Source organism: Lissotriton vulgaris, chromosome 6 (genome assembly GCF_964263255.1).
Source record: "Lissotriton vulgaris chromosome 6, aLisVul1.2, whole genome shotgun sequence".
In the NCBI taxonomy this organism is placed as follows: domain Eukaryota; kingdom Metazoa; phylum Chordata; class Amphibia; order Caudata; family Salamandridae; genus Lissotriton; species Lissotriton vulgaris.
Genome location: NC_141694.1, coordinates 1,746,799,531 through 1,746,817,348, shown reverse-complemented (window position 1 = coordinate 1,746,817,348; position 17,818 = coordinate 1,746,799,531). Strand labels below are relative to the sequence as shown.

Genomic DNA, 17,818 nt, shown 5'->3' with positions numbered 1-17,818 from the left:
CAGGAGCCGCAATCCGAACTGCGTAGAGTGACGACCCAGAGCAGGAGGCAACTGCTGGGTGGGCGACAGATTTGTGCAGGGTGTCTTGCCCCCAGGCCGGGTCAGGAGGAGGGGCGCTCTGGCCCACCATAAACAGCTGCAACCAGGGGCCCCAGGAGTTTACATGCGCTCCAAATGTCTGCACCACAGGTGCCAGGGAGGGCCGAGGAAAGGCGAGCTGCGGAGGGGCCCAGACAGCCACCGCCCTGGCCAACGGCTGTAGAGGATTGGTAGCAGTATGTTCGGCCCAAGGCACTTCACCGCAACGGGGGGGGGCAGCATCCCCTCACAGCAGACCACTGTTGCGGCAAAGAACGCCTCTGAGCCAGTCCTACAAGTGATGTAGGCCCAGGGTGGTGCGAGGCAGCAGTCCCACCACCACACACCGCGGCGCAGCCGGGGCCGGAAGCAGCAGCCGGACGCAGTGAGACCCCGTTCAGGAGGAGCAGGAGGCAGCCAAGGTGCGGCGACAGGCCGGCCCTCGCACGGTACAGAGGGGCTCGGGGAGAGTGGCAGCAAGCGCCCACTGAGGGGGAGGCACCGGCGGGGGGAGCAAGGTGGGCACGCCACCCATGGAACCCAGCCCCAGTGGCGCCACGCTCACGCAGGGCCATGGTCGAGAACCAGGCCGTAACCGGGTAGAAGATCAGGCCGCCACCAGGCCGCAGCGCCCCGAAACAAGCCACACACCAAGCAGCCCCCAGCCCCACCAGAGGGCCCCTCTAGCAGTGGCACGACTTACCGCGTCGCGCAAGATGGGCTGCAGCCTGAAGCACCAGCGCACCACGGCCCTCGATCAATGGCGGCCCGGGGGAAGGACGGGCGGCCGCACAGCGAGGAGGCCCAGCGCCAGCCATGGGACCAGGATCTCTGCCAAGGGAGCACCCAGGAGCTCAGGACCAGGATCGGTGGGTGCGCCGCGAGCCCAGCGACTGATGGCAGGCGTAGTTGTGCAGAAGAAGCGGAGATTACTGCAGGATAGTGGCGGATTGTTGTGCTTGGCCGGCAGAGCCCTCTTAGAGTGCGGCCATCTTGCAGCCGGACAAGCCACGCCCCCATTTCACTGAATTTCTAAGATTTTTCCAATTCTATTTCCTAACTATAATGTACATGTAACTTTTGGCTTTTTCAGTGAATTTCGAAGCGTTTTCATATTCTATTTCCTAATTATAATGTCCTGGAAACCTTTGTTTTTTTAAATGTAATTGCTATAGTTTTTTTAACTGGTAGTCGCGTTTACAGAATAGTGGAGAAAGGGGGCGGGCCTCCAACCAGCTCTCAGGAATCCTGCTGTGCCGGACCTACTGGCATTGACAGGAGGGCTTTTGGGCCCCCAAGCACCCTCAGCATCCAAGAGGACTTCATCCCTCAACCAGCAGTGAGCCAGGAGGTGCATTTGCAGAGCAGTGGAGAAAGGGGCAGTGGCCTCCGAAGACCTCTGTGCAATTCCACTGTATCAAACTTAGTGGAGGTAACAGGAGGGCTTGTTGGCCCCCAAGGATACTGTAGAGACAAGGTGACTTCATTCCCCAACAAGCACCGCACCAGGACACATGTTTGTAGAGTGGTTGAGAAAGGGTGTGTGGGCTTCGAAGTCCCCCCAGCAATCATGCCCTGTGGAACTTACTTGAGGTAACAGGAGGGCTTTTTGGCCCCCAAGGACCCACTATAGGTAAGGGGACTGCATCCTCAACCAGGAGTGCATTTGCAGAGTGATGGAGAAAGGTGGCATGGCCTCCGAAGTCCTCTTGGCAATCACACTGTGTTGGACTTACTGGAGGTAACAGGAGGACATGTTAGCCCCCAAGGACCCTCTGCATCCATGGAGACTTTATTCCACAACCAGCAGTGCACCAGGAGGGACATTTGAGGAGAGGTGGAGAAAGAGGGTGTGGCCTCCAAAGTCCTCTCAGCAATCCTGCGGTTTGGGACATACTAGAGGTAACAGGAGGGTTAGTTAGCCCTCAAAGACCCTCTGCATCCAAGGGGACTTCATCCCCCAACCAACCTTGTTCCAGAAGGCAAGTTTGCAGAGTGGTGGTGAAAGAAGGTGGGCCTCCGACAATTTGCCGGTATTTTCGTTTTTTTCAAATTCAGTTTGGCAGGCTGCGTGCCCCCCCATCCTGGGCTGATTTCTGCCCTGGGGGCTGCATCCACAGGGCCCGGTCTTTATTTTTTTTTTTTTTAAATAAATAATGGAAGGGGGCCACACAGCCACCCTCTTGGGCTGATTTCGGCCCTGGAGATCCCATCCCCCAGTGCTCGGCCTCTAGTGTGGGTGCCCTGGTCACACTCAGGGCAACCACTGAGTAAGCATGTGCGGGAAATCCATTCCGCTCTTGGATTTCGCGGATTTTCGGTAAATCCGCGATCCGCGAACTCCCGGGAATTTACTGAAAATCCGCGAAATCCGCGAGCGCCGGATTTGGGGGGAAAAAGTTCAAGCCTGTTGAACTTTTAACTATGTTAGGATGGCGCCGGCAAGCTGCCAGGCCATCCTAAAATAGTTACTAAGTTAGCTTCAACAGGAAGCACTAATAGATAAAATAAAGCAGGTGCTCGAGCACCTGCTTTGTTTTATCTATTAGTGCTTCCTGATGAAGCTAATTTAGTAACTATTTTAGGATGGCGCTGGCAGCTTGCCGGCGCCATCCTAAAATAGTTACAGCAGCCCATAAATGTGAGTTTTGTCGAGGTTGGGCAGGTGTGCGTTCTCCCCATATCTATCGTCGAAAATTACCTATGATGCTTGGTGGAGGCCTTTGCATTATTGACTTTCACAAGCTCAATCCCTGTGCAGTTCCTGTGACCACGAGCTTCTCTGATCCGTGCCTGTCCTTTTATGCACACAGAGGCATGTGAACTCGAGGGACCCCGATGCTCTTTGGTGTGATGGCAAAGTTAATCAGCCCCCCCAAAAATGCGAGTTTTGTCGAGGCTGGGCAGGTGTGCGTTCTCCCCATATCTATCGTCGAAAATTACCTATGATGCTTGATGGAGGCCTTTGCATTATTGACTTTCACGAGCTCAATCCCTGTGCAGTTCCTGTGACCACGATCTTCTCTGATCCGTGCCTGTCCTTTTATGCACACAAGAGGCATGTGAACTCGAGGGACCCCGGTGCTCTTCGGTGTGATGGCAAAGTTAATCAGCCCCCCCAAAAATGTGAGTTTTGTCGAGGCTGGGCAGGTGTGCGTTCTCCCCATATCTATTGTCGAAAATTACCTATGATGCTTGATGGAGGTCTTTGCATTATTGACTTTCACGAGCTCAATCCGTGTGCAGTTCCTGTGACCATGAGCTTCTCTGATCTGTGCCTGTCCTTTTATGCACACAAGAGGCATGTGAACTCGAGGGACCCCGGTGCTCTTCGGTGTGATGGCAAAGTTAATCAGCCCCCCCAAAAATGTGAGTTTTGTCGAGGCTGGGCAGGTGTGCGTTCTCCCCATATCTATCGTCGAAAATTACCTATGATGCTTTATGGAGGCCTTTGCATTATTGACTTTCACGAGCTCAATCTCTGTGCAGTTCCTGTGACCACGAGCTTCTCTGATCGGTGCCTGTCCTTTTATACACAAAAGAGGCATGTGAACTCGCATATAAGCCTCGCCCGTTTGGCCCTGCCCCTCACACTAGCGATGTGCACCGTTTTCCCACCCGGCCTGCCCTTTACCCACACAATCCGCAAAATCTGCAAATCCACAAATTCGCGGATTTTGCGGATCGCAAATTCGCCCATGCTTACCACTGAGCATTGATGAAGTCCACGGGGGACGCTCCTGCCAAACCATATCAAACAGCTGTGTTATGGGGTGGGGACCTGGGACATAGCAAGAGCAGGCCCTGTGGGATGGCAGTACCCATGGCCATGTGTGGCTCTAGGAGAGGGCCACGTGGCCCCCATCCTTTAAAAAAATATATATATTTTTATTGATTCACAACATTTGAAGTCACGTACATTAATTGTTCGAACATACCGGCATGTTTCATAGTACGTTAAGCCATGAGGCAGAGTATCTCAGGTTCAGTCACGGTACCTCCAGGAGCCACGCTCCACTGCATTGCATTTCCATTTCTACTGTGGGGGAAATACACAGGTCTCCTCAATACACATTCCGCTTGCCCGATTTTCTCTCCCATTTCTTTGGACACCCTCTTGACTTAAATACCTCCTTCTTCACAATCATGCTTTTTGTCAAATTCCCTTGCCCATAACAGATGTGAAGGCCTATCAGCCACTCCCCACTGTTTCGCAATCTCTCGCTTCACTAAGGTGTAGCCCAGTGTAGTTAGTTGTTGATCCACTTCCGTAAGGTCAGTCTGTTCCCATATAATAATAAGGCCCAGCCGTGGTGTAAGGGTCAGCGCCTTTCTTTCCTAGTGCATCTTGGATATGTTTCGTGGCCCCCTCCCATATGGGTCATATGAGTATACCGTATCAGATCTCAAACCAATCTTTGCCAGTGTGACCCCGTGAAATAGGCTCTGTGCAGGATTTTAAGTTGGATTCGTCGGAAACGAAGGCTGACGGTCGCCTCCCTCGGGACATTAGCGCCTCTTGCCAGTCTTCATCATCGAAGGGCCCTAGTACTGTCTCCCATTTCTCTATGAGTTTATGGAACAAGTCTGGTAAGTTATTGCACAATTTTCTGTAAGTTAGTGATATGGCTTTATTAAGCAGTGGCCCATCCAGCAGCCGATCTTCCAAGGGGGATGATTCTGGTATCTTGCTCAGGTCCGGAAGTGCTGCGGTGAGGGCACGTTGAATCTGCAGGTATCTAAATACTTCCCCTTGGACCATATCATATTTCTCCCTCTATTACTCAAATAATTGAATTGCACCCTTTATCACCAGGTCCCCTATAGTAAAGATACCGATGATGTCCCACCTGTCGAACCTGAGGGCCCCCCTGCTGTCCCAAACAGAGGTCACTGGGTGCCCTGTAGGCACCCAGAATAAAAAGGCCGTTCCCTAGGGAATAGGGTTCCTTAGGCCAAAGTCGCCCTGAGAGGGGGACCGCATGCCCCTATAATAAAAATACATTTAAACGAAGGCCGGGCTCCGGGGATGGGGTCCCCGGTGCTGAAACCGGCCTGTTGAGGGGGGGATAGCGGTCTCCCACCCTATAGTATAATGGCTGGTCCCTGAGATGGGGTCCCCGGGCCAAAATTGCCAAGTGAGGGGACTGCTCATCCTCTAATAAAAATATATTTTAAAAAAGTCCAGGTTACGAGGAATGGGGTGCTGTCTCTGGAAAATCAGCCTGGGGAGTAGGAGCAAGCGCCCCCTCCCCATAGTATAATGCTGGACCCTGGGGGATGGGGTCACTGGGGCCAACATTGGCCCAGGGAGGAGGGCCCCCTCCCCTTATAGAAATAAGTAAAAAAAATTAAAAGGTCGACCCCGGGGATGTCCCACATCAGCCAAACTTTATGTAATGCCCTGCGCCAGAAAGCAAAACTAGCATTGATGTTTCAGCTCACCATTATTGTCTGTGGGTGTTTTCACCATTAACAATTCTTAAAACTCAAAATTCCTGATCCCCTTATCTATTTTTTATCATTTTGGCACAGTTTTCATCATATCAGTTTTATTGTTTTTAGTAGACTGGTTGAGGGTTTTATCTGGTGTATTTTATGACTTTAATGATGCTTACATATTTTGAACGAACTGTTTCTGAAAGCTGCCTGATACTCCAGTCATATCTACCAAGGGTGAACCCATGATTCTTCACAAGAGCCTGTTTTTACTTTCTACAAGCTATCTTGTTTACCTTTGTGAGAACTTAACCACAGCTCATATCAACACTGGGGGTTCACCCTCCACAATTATCAGCCCAACTCCTTACACCATTCATTTGCAGTTTTGCATAGTAGATCAAATTTTGATAAACATTGTGTTGAAAATGCCACAATTTTAACGCTTCTACAATAGAAGCATTAAATAATTTTTACATATAGGCCTATTTGTATTAAATATCATATAGTGAAATATAGGACCATACATTTTATGCTGACAAGGTGATGAAGCTTTCATTAATAATTTTCTTTGAAACTTATTTTCACGAATGGGAACAATATCAATTCCCTTGCCACTGCTTTCCCAGGGTGGATTGGTTGATGATGAGCACTGAGAGCACTTGTTCTCCCATTGGAGGAAGTTTTAGAGAGCGGGCACAAGGGTTTGGCGGTATAACATGGGATAATGCAGTTATGCAACATAATATTTCTTCTTTGATTACTTACGCTAACACTGCCCAGTTAACAAGCTAGGTAGACATACTAATTCTATGTATTGTTGAGGCCTGTCATAGCTTGCATCCTGGGTAGATACCTAAGGGTAGTTGCTTCACACACATGATAGTTTTGGCAGTCAGTTTGTTGAGGAAGGATGAAAAAGATGCTAATGTAAATATACTGACTGATGCATTGATTACCTTTATGGGAAGGAAAACAATACTTATGATAAATAATTTTGATAAATGCAGCTTAATAATTGTGGGTCCTATCCCTGAGACTACTTCCATGTATGTGGAAGGACTGCATTTTGACTTACTGTCACCTCATTCAGAATTCAGAGATTCTTGGGTCTGACATTTTTGACTTGCTTTCTAGGGTTTGGGGTGATAGCTTGCCTTGACATCTTCTTCTCTGACATGGAGGTGGGTGCTTTGGCATTTTATTTCTGCTTGGTGCTCCTGCATTCACTGGACTTTTGTCCCAGTCCCAAGGTCCTTCAGTTGGTACTTTCTAGGCTGGGGGGTTTCCTGGCAAGATAGTCATTCTTCTCGAATAGTAGCCGGGGTATGAGTGGGTTGTGGGTCCTACAACATTTTGGGATGAGGATTCATTTAGATCCCTTCTGCTGAGAAGAAGCTTTCTTCTGAAAATATGAATGATATTAATATTTCTCAATCCCATTCAATGATCCCTAGCACAGGCGGGTACTATTTTTCCTATAATTAGGGCCAAATTATCGTCTGAATTTTGCTGCTTTTGTCATTGAAGTGTCGTAAAACTTCTTCGTTAGATTTTTACATGAAATGTAGGTTTGGAGATTTCAGCATGAACAGCAGGGTATTACTCACTATCTTAGATTATATCAATTAATAAAAATTACAACATAAAAGATTACAAATGTAGAATGTTGCATTGTTTTCCATGTCACACGTGGTGTTTGTATATTTTTTATGTTAAACCAAATAAACTCAATTAAATAGTTACATTTATTTCACTATCAAATCAGAGAATGGCAATCTTAGGGGTAGCAAATGCATTAGCCTAAACATCAGGTCTTGTCATTTGATTTGCTTCTTGCAATTTGTAGCAGGACTACCTTTGAAAGCAACATTCTTATTACGTGGATTACCTTCAGCTCTTATCAGCGGTCAGGTTACACAGTTCACTTCCAGTTTTTAGGAAGTGCTAGGTGACCAAGGGAGTTACCTAGACAAAATTCTTTTTAACTACAGCTTCAATATGTCTGATGGTCAGGCGAAAAGGGGAAACAAAACTGTGAATCAATTCAATTAAATGTAAGTTTTTATTCGATCTGTGGACAGACAGATCACAAAAGCATAAATTCATTTGTTGAATTACAGTAAAACTCATTGACTAGAAACACATAAAACAATTATAAAACCTTATTAAAACTTTTAAAATCATTATTAAAACCAAAATCGTCTGTACAATTTAATTGGTAAAGATAAGATACATATTTCATGATAGTAAGCCCCTGGCCCTTCTATTCCTCCAACAGGCCCATAAAAAGGAAGCTACAAAGTAACAGACATGGGGGTCCGAGAGAGCTTTCAGAAAATACAGCGCCACTCTGCATTTGCAAAAAGTTTTTTCGCCTTAGAATTGGAAGGAGGAACCTTTTCCTTTCATTAAGATAAAACTTACAGAAAAGAATGAAATGCAGGTCAGACTGTGGTTAACAGTTATCATAAGGGCAGGGACCTAGATCTGCATGCGACCCCCAGCATCAAGAGAATTAGATTCATGCGAAAGCGCTGCAGAATCAATCTGTGTTGGACTACTGCAACAGAAGAAAGGTAACTGTAGCCTTCCTCCGGTCTTGGTGGGATTTGATAATAGACTGCAAGCGCCTGGGAATGTCTTTTCTTTTCCCAGCGGTCACAGTTGTCCTTCAGCAAAAAACTGTGAATCATATGTAGAATGTTTTGTCAAAAGAAGCAAACATTATTGGGTGTATTTGGCATTGGCAGGGTAAGTTTGTTATTTTGTGAACAATTAATCAGATACAGCATGCAACATATTTCCTGGTATCTGGTTTACATTAGTTTCTCTGTAGAGACTGCAGGACTCTAAACACAGAAAACCCCAGTGTTAATTATCCTATGAAGGGCCTGATTATAAGTCAGGCAGAGGAGTTTCCATGTGAATGAGGGGAAGATTCTATTCCTCCTGATCACAACTGGCCCAGTGTTTCTACATCAGGTTTTCCCTGGTGCAAGAACACTGAACCCAGTTTTACCAGCTAATTTGAGTTGGTAGAATCGCATGAGCAGCTGCAGTCAATCTATCCATGTCTGGTGGTGGCCTGGAAATTGGTTAGTGCCTGAGGATGAGCATGTGTTGACATTTGTATCAACTTTTTGATATACTTATTTGCTAAATGCTCACCATACTTATAGAATATATGGAGATATGGAAAGAAAATGTGCTCCATAGTTTGTTGAGTGGGGTAAATTATGGATTAGTATAAATAATAACCATATTTCAGGAACTTTTAGAATCACAACTGTGTTTGACACAATGACCATAAGATAAGATAAGATTAGAACATTTGATTAAAGAAGCTGGGAATGTTGTAAACATTGATTATCTAATTTGAGTTCCACTTCAGGTTACCCAGGATTTCAAGTTAGAAAATCATGGGATTTCTGTATTGTCTTGGGTTAACTGAAGTATAAGTACTTGCCTGCAATTTGCCCATGGAACCCTGTGGAGGATAACCATAGCTGGCTTTTGATTATGAATTTCAGTTGTGGTATTGGGGCAATCCTACAACTGTAATTTCCTAGGAAGGACTGGGAAGTTCAGAGTTGTTCTGTCAGGGATCTGACCAATACGAAGTGAAAAAGAATTCAAAACACACATCTATAAATTTCCTCTCAAAAATATGCAGAAGATAGCAAAATAAAAAAATTGACTTTTAGAATTAGTCTTAGCCACTGGTGTTCCCTAGTGCCGCTTTGAAATCCATCAATTGTGATATCAAAGTGAGATTGCCCTTGGTGTGCTGGGTATGACCAATGTGCTTCCTATGCTCACTATGCCAGATGACTATATCTGCACCTCACTGAAAAGGCCCAAAATGCCAAAACTGGTCTATGTTGTTGATTGCACTTCTGTCTTGAGGGAACCTAGTGCAGCAGTTCTAGCAGCACGTTTCCTGTTGGGGCACAAATTAGTCTGAATTGCATATGGCTGGTCTTTGTCCAGACGGGCACATTTGGCAAACTAAAAAGGTCAGACTTAGCACCAGCCCACAGGTCCACAGTGCTCTCTGTGCAGGGTCATTGTAAGGATTCCCCCAAAAATAATAACATTCTGAATTGTACCAAAACAGTGGCTCCAACCATGGATTAGAATTCCGGGTCCATAAACCCTCTGATGAAAACCTGGTACTTTTCATTTTATGGGCAGCATGATCTTCCCGGTGAAACCTCTCAGACACTCCCAGGGGATGGTCTCCTTTTCCCATCATGCCCCCTGCCACTTGGTTTTCATGACGCTGCATTGGAACCTGGAATATTGTAATAGCTGCTGCATCACAAATGTTCATTTACTGCCAGTCAATCTGCCAGGTATCTATGGATCTCCCATTGGAAGAAAGGTAAAATCCTTTCACTTACTTTTCTATTTGTCTATTTTTCAAAAGTTTGGATCTTCAAATCCTCCAAGGTTCCAGATTCAGATATAAATCAAGATCAATGGATTAACTGTGAAGATCCTATCTGATTAACCCATGGATGAGTCCCTGACACCAATTCATAATGCAAATATCTAAGCAACTTCTAAATTGATTTGCTACAAAGGGCCCTATGCTGAGCAAAGTTCCAGCCTCATTCAAGTTTGTTATACTTCTGTTAAGAAGGGGTTTACTGTTGCAGTGATGGAAGGTGAATGAGAAATGCAAGAGTTGTTTTTCCTTCTATAACTCTCTTTCCAGATGAATCTGCACAAGTGGTAATAGCACACAAAGGAGCACTGTTGCCCAGAGGCCCATAATTCAAGCCTCTAGTGCGAGTCAACGGATACCAGGCGGGACTTGGTGATGAAACATGGCAACAACCAGGGGGTGAGGGCCTTACATCCTAATAGCAAGAGAAGCTTGGACTCTGTGATACATGCACAAAAGACATCTTTGCTATTGAAAGTTGCCAGGGTGTACTGCTTCTGCTACTACCTCCATGGCCCTTTTTCTGTTGATGAATTTTGCACAAATGTTGACATGCTTACATGTATCCAAGGGCTCTAAATGTGTGCGAGGGGCATGATAGAATTTAGGATTACTAATTAACTTCATGTTCCTGAATTATACTAGAAAGAAGAAAGGTATGCTGCTGCAACAGCATGTTGCCTTCACGTTTTTAATTTCAGTGATGTTTTAATTGAAGACTAGAAAAATGAACTGCCTGAAGTACTGACAGAAAAGGCTTTAGATTAAATCAAGAACATTGCTTTCTTCTGATTCCTGAAGTGACTATGAATATCCACGTCTACCAGGCGCAGTGTTAGTGTTGCTTTACAAGTTGTTCTTTCACGAGTAGGGACACACAGTAAGTTTTGGGCAGAAAACATGAAACCATAGAACTGTGACACCAGTAATGAATGTATGACTTCACTTGAATCTTTTGTGCTGTGAGTCTTTTTGCAGCAAGGCATCTCTGGAAGAGTTAAACTTGGTGAGGTGTAAAGATATTAATGGCTTGACAAATCCAAGGAGTACTTTCCAGAGGTTATGAAATCAGTAAAGGAGTAATGAAAAGCAAAAACTTGAACAACATGGAACAGAAGAGTAATACATAGCAAATCCAAACATTATATAACTCGTTCAGTTCATATCAGCCTACTTTTGTTCAAGGATTCCCATGAATTCCTGTCCCAAGCTATTATTACATTGAAGATATAGCTAGATTACAACGTTCTCTTAAAATCTGTATCATGTTTACAAGGTTTCTAAAACAGGACATTTGAATGTACTTAAAATTGTCTTCAGTAACATATTATTTACCTCCTTATGGTTCTTAGGAGTGTAGATCTTGCTTCATTGTGGAAGGTAATAATGATACTTGTGGGTGGAAGATCTTTTCTATAGTGCAAAGTAGTACATCTGCAAACAAATAATCACGTTTGAGTTAGGTTGTTACACAATAAAATTATCTTCAAATACAAAGATAACACATGAAGAGATTTCCAATAGTTTAAGACTCTAATTTGGGGAGAACTATTTATCTAACAAACTTCACTGACAATTATTTATTATGATGTCTGTCCATGACTGCCTAAATGCCCTAAAGAAAGTAATATTATAGTTTATCTTTTAATGTCCATGCAGTGCCATTTAGTGACAATAGTAACTGTAAATCAGTGACAGCTAACTTGGATATGTTTAAAAGATATACTAATCACAGACAATGCGTTTCACAATTGGCGATAACATAGAATTACTTAAGTAAAGTTCTAAATAATTCTGAAATGTAAGTCTCAGATTAATACTTCATAGTTTAGCCATGTGTTTTGTCCAGATCCAGGAGTACGGAGCAGCTTTTGAAGAATGCATCCAAACATTTTTCCCATAACCCAACTATTAAGTCAGCAAAATAATATGCATACACCTGTGATACATCCCTATAATGCAGACAGTGTTTCCATCAACTGGTCCACACGCTTTTTAGGTTCTCAGGTACAGACCGCGTTAGTGGTCTGTTAGACAGACCTATTGTTTCCAATAAATTACATATACTAGGATTTTAGGTGTTACTTTGGACATCCCCTTGCTCATGATAGGATGGCTTTGCTGGCTATCACACTTCTCTGTTCCTGATTTGATGGCTGTCTTCACCATTCTTGTTTTTTTGTCCCGCCCATAAGTATTTTGTTCTCACAGTGGTCTTATGAGGTGAGATATCATTCCACTACTAACGTGAGGTCATGCTGAAAATATTTTCTGTTCTTTTCTCACTTCTCACACTGCTGCGCATTCTCTGCTCCAACACACTGTCGTTAGCAGTTTTTTTCTGTCTGCCAGGCTGCCAATGGATTTCTTTTTTACCATTTCTAGATTGCTACCTGTTCCTGCTCATGTGTTCAAATGCACAGTAAAGCCTTTGAGTGTTTTTTTTAGAAATCTTATGTACAGATGGGTGCCACAGATGCCCATAGATCCATGCCAGATATACTTGAATGTCATTGGTTAAAATATAGCGTGTTTATTGAGTTATGCATACTGGGAGGAACTGAATTTCTGTTTGAGATTCACACAGTGCTGTTCAGAATTTAGGTTACATAGCAAGAACACTGCCCCTTCTCCTTCATTTCGCAGTGCTGAATCCACCAATGCGTCAGTGTGCACTGAAGCAGCGAACAGTTTGTTACACACAGACCCTCTATGTAAGTGTCACACCTGTGAATGCTAGTACAGAAGCCTGACACCAGAAAACGAAAGGAAAAGAAGACAGCGGCACTCATCGAGACAGCTTCCTTCTCCCTAGATGCTGAGGAAATCAGATGTGGCAACAGCTGTATGCAAAGCCAAGTGCCAGGGACTATTACAACGGTTTGTGGAAATTGTACTAGGAAGGACATCTGTGGGTGGAGCGACCAGTGATGTGATTGATGGTGTGACAACACACATTGGCGAATGACCTGATGTGATAGACAGTAGATCGCCAGTGATGGTCAGCAATAGTGGTCATTCTTGTGACATTCTGGTCTTCCATGCATGATTGAGCGCGCTTCTAGGATAATGCTGTTCCCAGCATACTGGAGGTAGTTATTAGAATATGATGGCAAACCCCAGCATGGCGGTGTCTACGAAGGGAGATGTTGAATATTTGAAGAGAGGCAGCAGTCTTGATGTGAGCTGTAGATGACCTCACACATTAAAAAAATGAGCACCTAAAACAAGAAGCACTGGTGCAAGCATCAAGGCCTCCCTTGAGAAGAATTATTATAATCCAGGTAGAGTAAAACCAAAACAACATTGCCATTATCAAAAGAAATCCCATATCATTCCAACAAAGTTTTACTGAAAAAAAAATGTAAAATGTAATGATTAAAAAGGCACTAAAGACACAAAATAGGGTGGAGGGAAAAGGCACAATTTTCCTATGGATTGCAGTACATCGAGTCCTACACAACCACTGGTCAGAATTGGGGATAGGCCAGCACTTACAGGATTTTAAATTAACAATTAAGACGTTTTCAGACTTTATATATTATGCTGCAGATAACTTGTGTTTACCACCTGGTGTGTGCCAATGATGTTCTCCACAAGTGGTAAACACGTGTGATGAACTAGAACTATCATCATGATGATAATGGCAATCAAATGAAATGTAACACAAATATCTGTCCAAATTTAATTCACTGAAGTGTCTGCAGCTTTGCAAATATTTACTACATTGCACTCAATATACGGGGAGGGTTACTGATTCATGTCCCATCCAAAAACAACAGAAGATGCTATTGGTGAGTGCCAATTTGTTGTGAGCGCTGACACATGGAGGGTTTGCTGTAAGATGGTTCCTGTGGCCAATGGCGGCACAGTAGAACGTCCTTTGCAGAAACAGCTGTTTAATGAACTGTTATGGAGGCACTGGCCTTTATATATTATGCTGTAGACATTTTTCCAACCAGCCATTGCTAAACTAATTTTAGGACATCCACATGAGTGAAACACGTGTCAGGAGCTAGCACCAAATAGCGTGCAAGAAAAATATCACGGGGCTTATTTACAAGTTCCTTGCGCCACTTTTACATCACTTTTACCATGGGAAAAGTGACGCAAAAGTGGCGCAAGGGGCTTGTAAATCTGCCCCCAAGTTTTTCCTTCAATGAAGGACTTGAAACTTTGCACAAATTGACTAAATTGTCTGATATGATCTGGAAAGGCTGCTGAACTATGTTTCATCTGAAATCCGTGGCGAGGGTTGTTGGTGAGTCCCAATTTGTCTTCAGTGCACCCATGGGGGCATTCCTTTGGAGTAAGTGTAGATTGACATTTACAATATGCCGAACAAAGTGCCAACTTTGTGGGTGCCCGCATCATTTCTAGTGGCATCCCTTGCCTCTGCCAACCCAAGTCTGTTCATCACAACTCTTTCCTATACTTAGCGCCTGTGGGAATCCAGCCATATTACGAATTAGGCCACATTTTAGGGTCAATCTGTGCAGACAAATTCTGCAGATATGTCGTTTGCTGGACAAGTACACTTTTTATGTACTTTACAGCTCACAGAAGTCTTTGAATTGTACAATTATTTTATAGGTAACAATCATGGCCCCTAGTTAAATATGGACCGGAGTTTGGGACGATATTTATAGTAATTTGCCAAATCTGATATAGAACTCCCAATTATGAGCTTGTCCCAGACAATGGGAACTAAAATTCATATATTGGAACCTGATGCACCAAAATTCAAATGTCCCAGTTACTATCAGGCATTTTTTCCTGCTGGATTTCCGACAGGTTTGACCTAGTAGTATTGATGACCAATCCTAATGTAGATACATGAGTTACCTCACATATTGCAATTAACAGGGCCACTGGCAATGAGGACCTTAGTATCAACACCCTTCAGGAGAGCAAACTCTGGACTCTAGGAACTGATACAAGAATTGTGACTCAATTGAGACATTTTTTTTTTACAATTTTCTAAGACCATCACATGCCAAGTGAAATCATTTTTTAAGCCACGTGTTAGTTTATCAACGTGGATGACATTGATTCTTTCAATATATTCATAAGCAGTCCCAATAATTTATGATTCAAGTAGCGTCTGTACTGTGTCTTCAGGGATTTCACACAACACAGCTTCTTGAAAACTTCTCTTTGCATACTAAATGATTTGTAGCTTAAGGAAGAAGATACATCAATTACCCCAGAGGAGCACTTGTCCTCTTTCGAAATACACATTTTCCATCAATACTTTTTTCAGCTCATTAAGAAACACTAGGTAATTGGAAAATGCTGTTTTTTTCCTCAAACCAAAATGACGCATTAAAAACCATATCTTGAGGCCTTTTTGAGATGGTAGATGGTTCTGAATGTCATGCCCGAGTCATGTGTGTGCCTTGAGCCAGCGTTGTCCAACCAAGTTCCAGGAAAGCCTGATCAATATACGGTTTCAGAATAACCACCGTAGAGACGAGCTTGCCATCGAGCTTGTCATCCTGGCGCTCTGTTGGGCACCCTGACTTAATTTAGACATATTTTTACAAGTGGGTTCCACCCATTTAGTACGCCAGGATCTTGTAGCTTTGGTTCACCCAGTGTTTGGACCTTTGTAGTCGGTGTCTCTCTACCAGAGTCTCACTCATAGTAATTTCATGCTAAATTGGACTCCATGGGCCATATGTATCAACATATTTTCCCATAGACACAGAATGGGCAAAACCCTTTGATACATCTTGTTTACTATCAGTGTCTGACCTTGTAGGATGAGGCTGCGGAGACACAACTAGGGCAAGGCATCCTGGACTGGTTGCATGTGAACATGTGTGCAACAGTGTGGGCACGTGAGAAGGCTGCACGCGAGAAACAACAGTTGTGTGCAGCCTCCCTCGTACATGTACACAGGTAACCTGCCTGTGGCTGATTAAACTGCTAATTCAACCTGTCAAAATAGCACTTTTTAAAATTTAAATAACATAACATTATTTAAATAATAATGTTATGTTATGTTAGTAATTTCTTGTAGAGTGCACGTACACCGGGAGGTTTCATGGTGCTGTCTCTAGCGAATGGCAGAATCAAGCAGGAATTACCGTTGGGACTGCGTAAATAGCCAGGTTTTTAGCATCTTCTTGAAACCTAGGAGATTATTACATGATCCGATTTCCAATGGAAGGGAGTTCCATAATCTGGGGGCAAGGGTCACAAACCTGCGACTGCCCTGACATTGAAGCTTGAAAGTCGGGGTGGCCAAGAGGTGGAGGTTGGCAGAGCGAAGGTTGCGGGAAGGGGTGTACCTAGGAAGGAGGCTTTTAATAAATTGGGGGCTGCGGCCGTGTCACCCATATGTGGGCCTCATTGTCCTTAAAGGCAGGGTGCATGATGCATGAGAGGCAGGGTGCATGATATATAAAAGAAGGGCATGTAGAAATGATGTTCCAAATGTGCTTACAGTGAACTATCCCTAAAAACGGCTTTCCCTGGAGCAAGGCTGACTCTTGCCATACGGAACAATTGGGCTACATTTTTATATCTATTATATTCTAAATTCACATTCGTAGCAGCTAGAGAAATACTTCTTCACTCATTTGAATTGTAATGTTGAATCCGCTTTAATGGAAAAACCAGATTTTAAATTATTATTTTGGAAATGCCACTTTTAGAAAGCTGGTTTTCCTTGCCCAAAGTATCTGGGGCATTTTTGGGAGTTTCCAGCGTTCTGGGTGGGTTATGACTTTCCCACTGAGAAATGTGTATTGAAGCCAGAAAGCACCTGGATGTAGAGGGGAGTGGATCTTCTTGACTGGATGGCTGGGGAGGAGATGTGCCCTGCCCTTAACACACTTCAAAGGGATGCCAGCCCATTGTGTCCCTGGCAAGGCTGGAGCCAAACGCAGGAGAGAGTGGAAAACAGACACAAAGCCATTGTAGGGTTAGACAAAGGGGTGTCCCCCACTCACAGGCTTCACTGGGCATAAAAGTATCATCCCCAAAACATGAAGGACAGCAAGACCCTGGGCCTGAACTGTAATAGCAGCAACACCATGGACATCTGGAAAAATAAACCACCGGTACCCAGGACTAGTGAATCTTTAATGGGCCAGTGATGCTGGCCCCCTTGCACCTGCAGAGGACCAACTGGTGGAAGACCTGGACTTCTGGGAACCATCAGGAGGAGGGGAGCATTAGGAGCCAGGCACAGGAGAAACTTAATACAAAGAGCCAGTAAAGGCAACATCCTGAAATGCTGTGTGCACCAATGGGAGGCCAGGAGACCTGCTGCAATCTGCTCCGGGTGGCTATGGCTCACCACCAGTAGCAAAAGGAGCTCTCAATCATTGAAATCAGCCCAACAAGGGCAAAATATTCACTATTAGAGTTAATGACTCTTCTCCCTTGTAAACGGAAAAACAAAGCACATGGGGCTCTGCTGATATTTTTTTAAATAACCCTGGCGTGGGCCATTGCCTGGGGTTGGTGTAGGATGGATCTATTTATTGCCGTGGGAGGAGAAGGCATTCATGGGGCCCCCTCCTCTGTGTTCCAATACCCTCCTAGGGCCAAAGCACCACAAAAACAGACCAATGAAAGCCAACCTTAAAAAATGCTAGGGCCAGGACTCTGAATACAAAGGAAGGGTCCTAGGACCCCCTCCCCAGGACCCAAGGCCCATGTACCATAGAAAGTTGAAAGAATGGCAGCTCCTGCAATGAAACAGCTCATTGTCAGTTTAAGAAACTGGGTTATTGGTTGAGTGGGGTGAAAACTCAATCAACAACCACCATCCTTGTCTTACATTTTAAAGTAAATTATGCGTTTTAGTACTATAGTCATTTTAACCCCTATGCA

The 17,818-nt window shown here is 44.3% G+C and overlaps 1 protein-coding gene across 3 annotated transcripts in view; it reads right to left on the bottom strand.

Annotated features, from left to right (window-relative positions):
- GALNT14 (polypeptide N-acetylgalactosaminyltransferase 14) overlaps positions 1 to 17,818 on the bottom strand; it is a 1,224,485-nt gene that overhangs the window by 522,045 nt on the left and 684,622 nt on the right. For all 3 annotated transcript variants that reach the window (XM_086927980.1, XM_086927979.1, XM_086927981.1), the window contains exon 3: positions 11,306 to 11,404. In XM_086927980.1, coding sequence (XP_086784106.1) covers positions 11,306 to 11,404 — 99 coding nt within the window. The remainder of the gene's footprint in view (positions 1 to 11,305; positions 11,405 to 17,818) is intronic.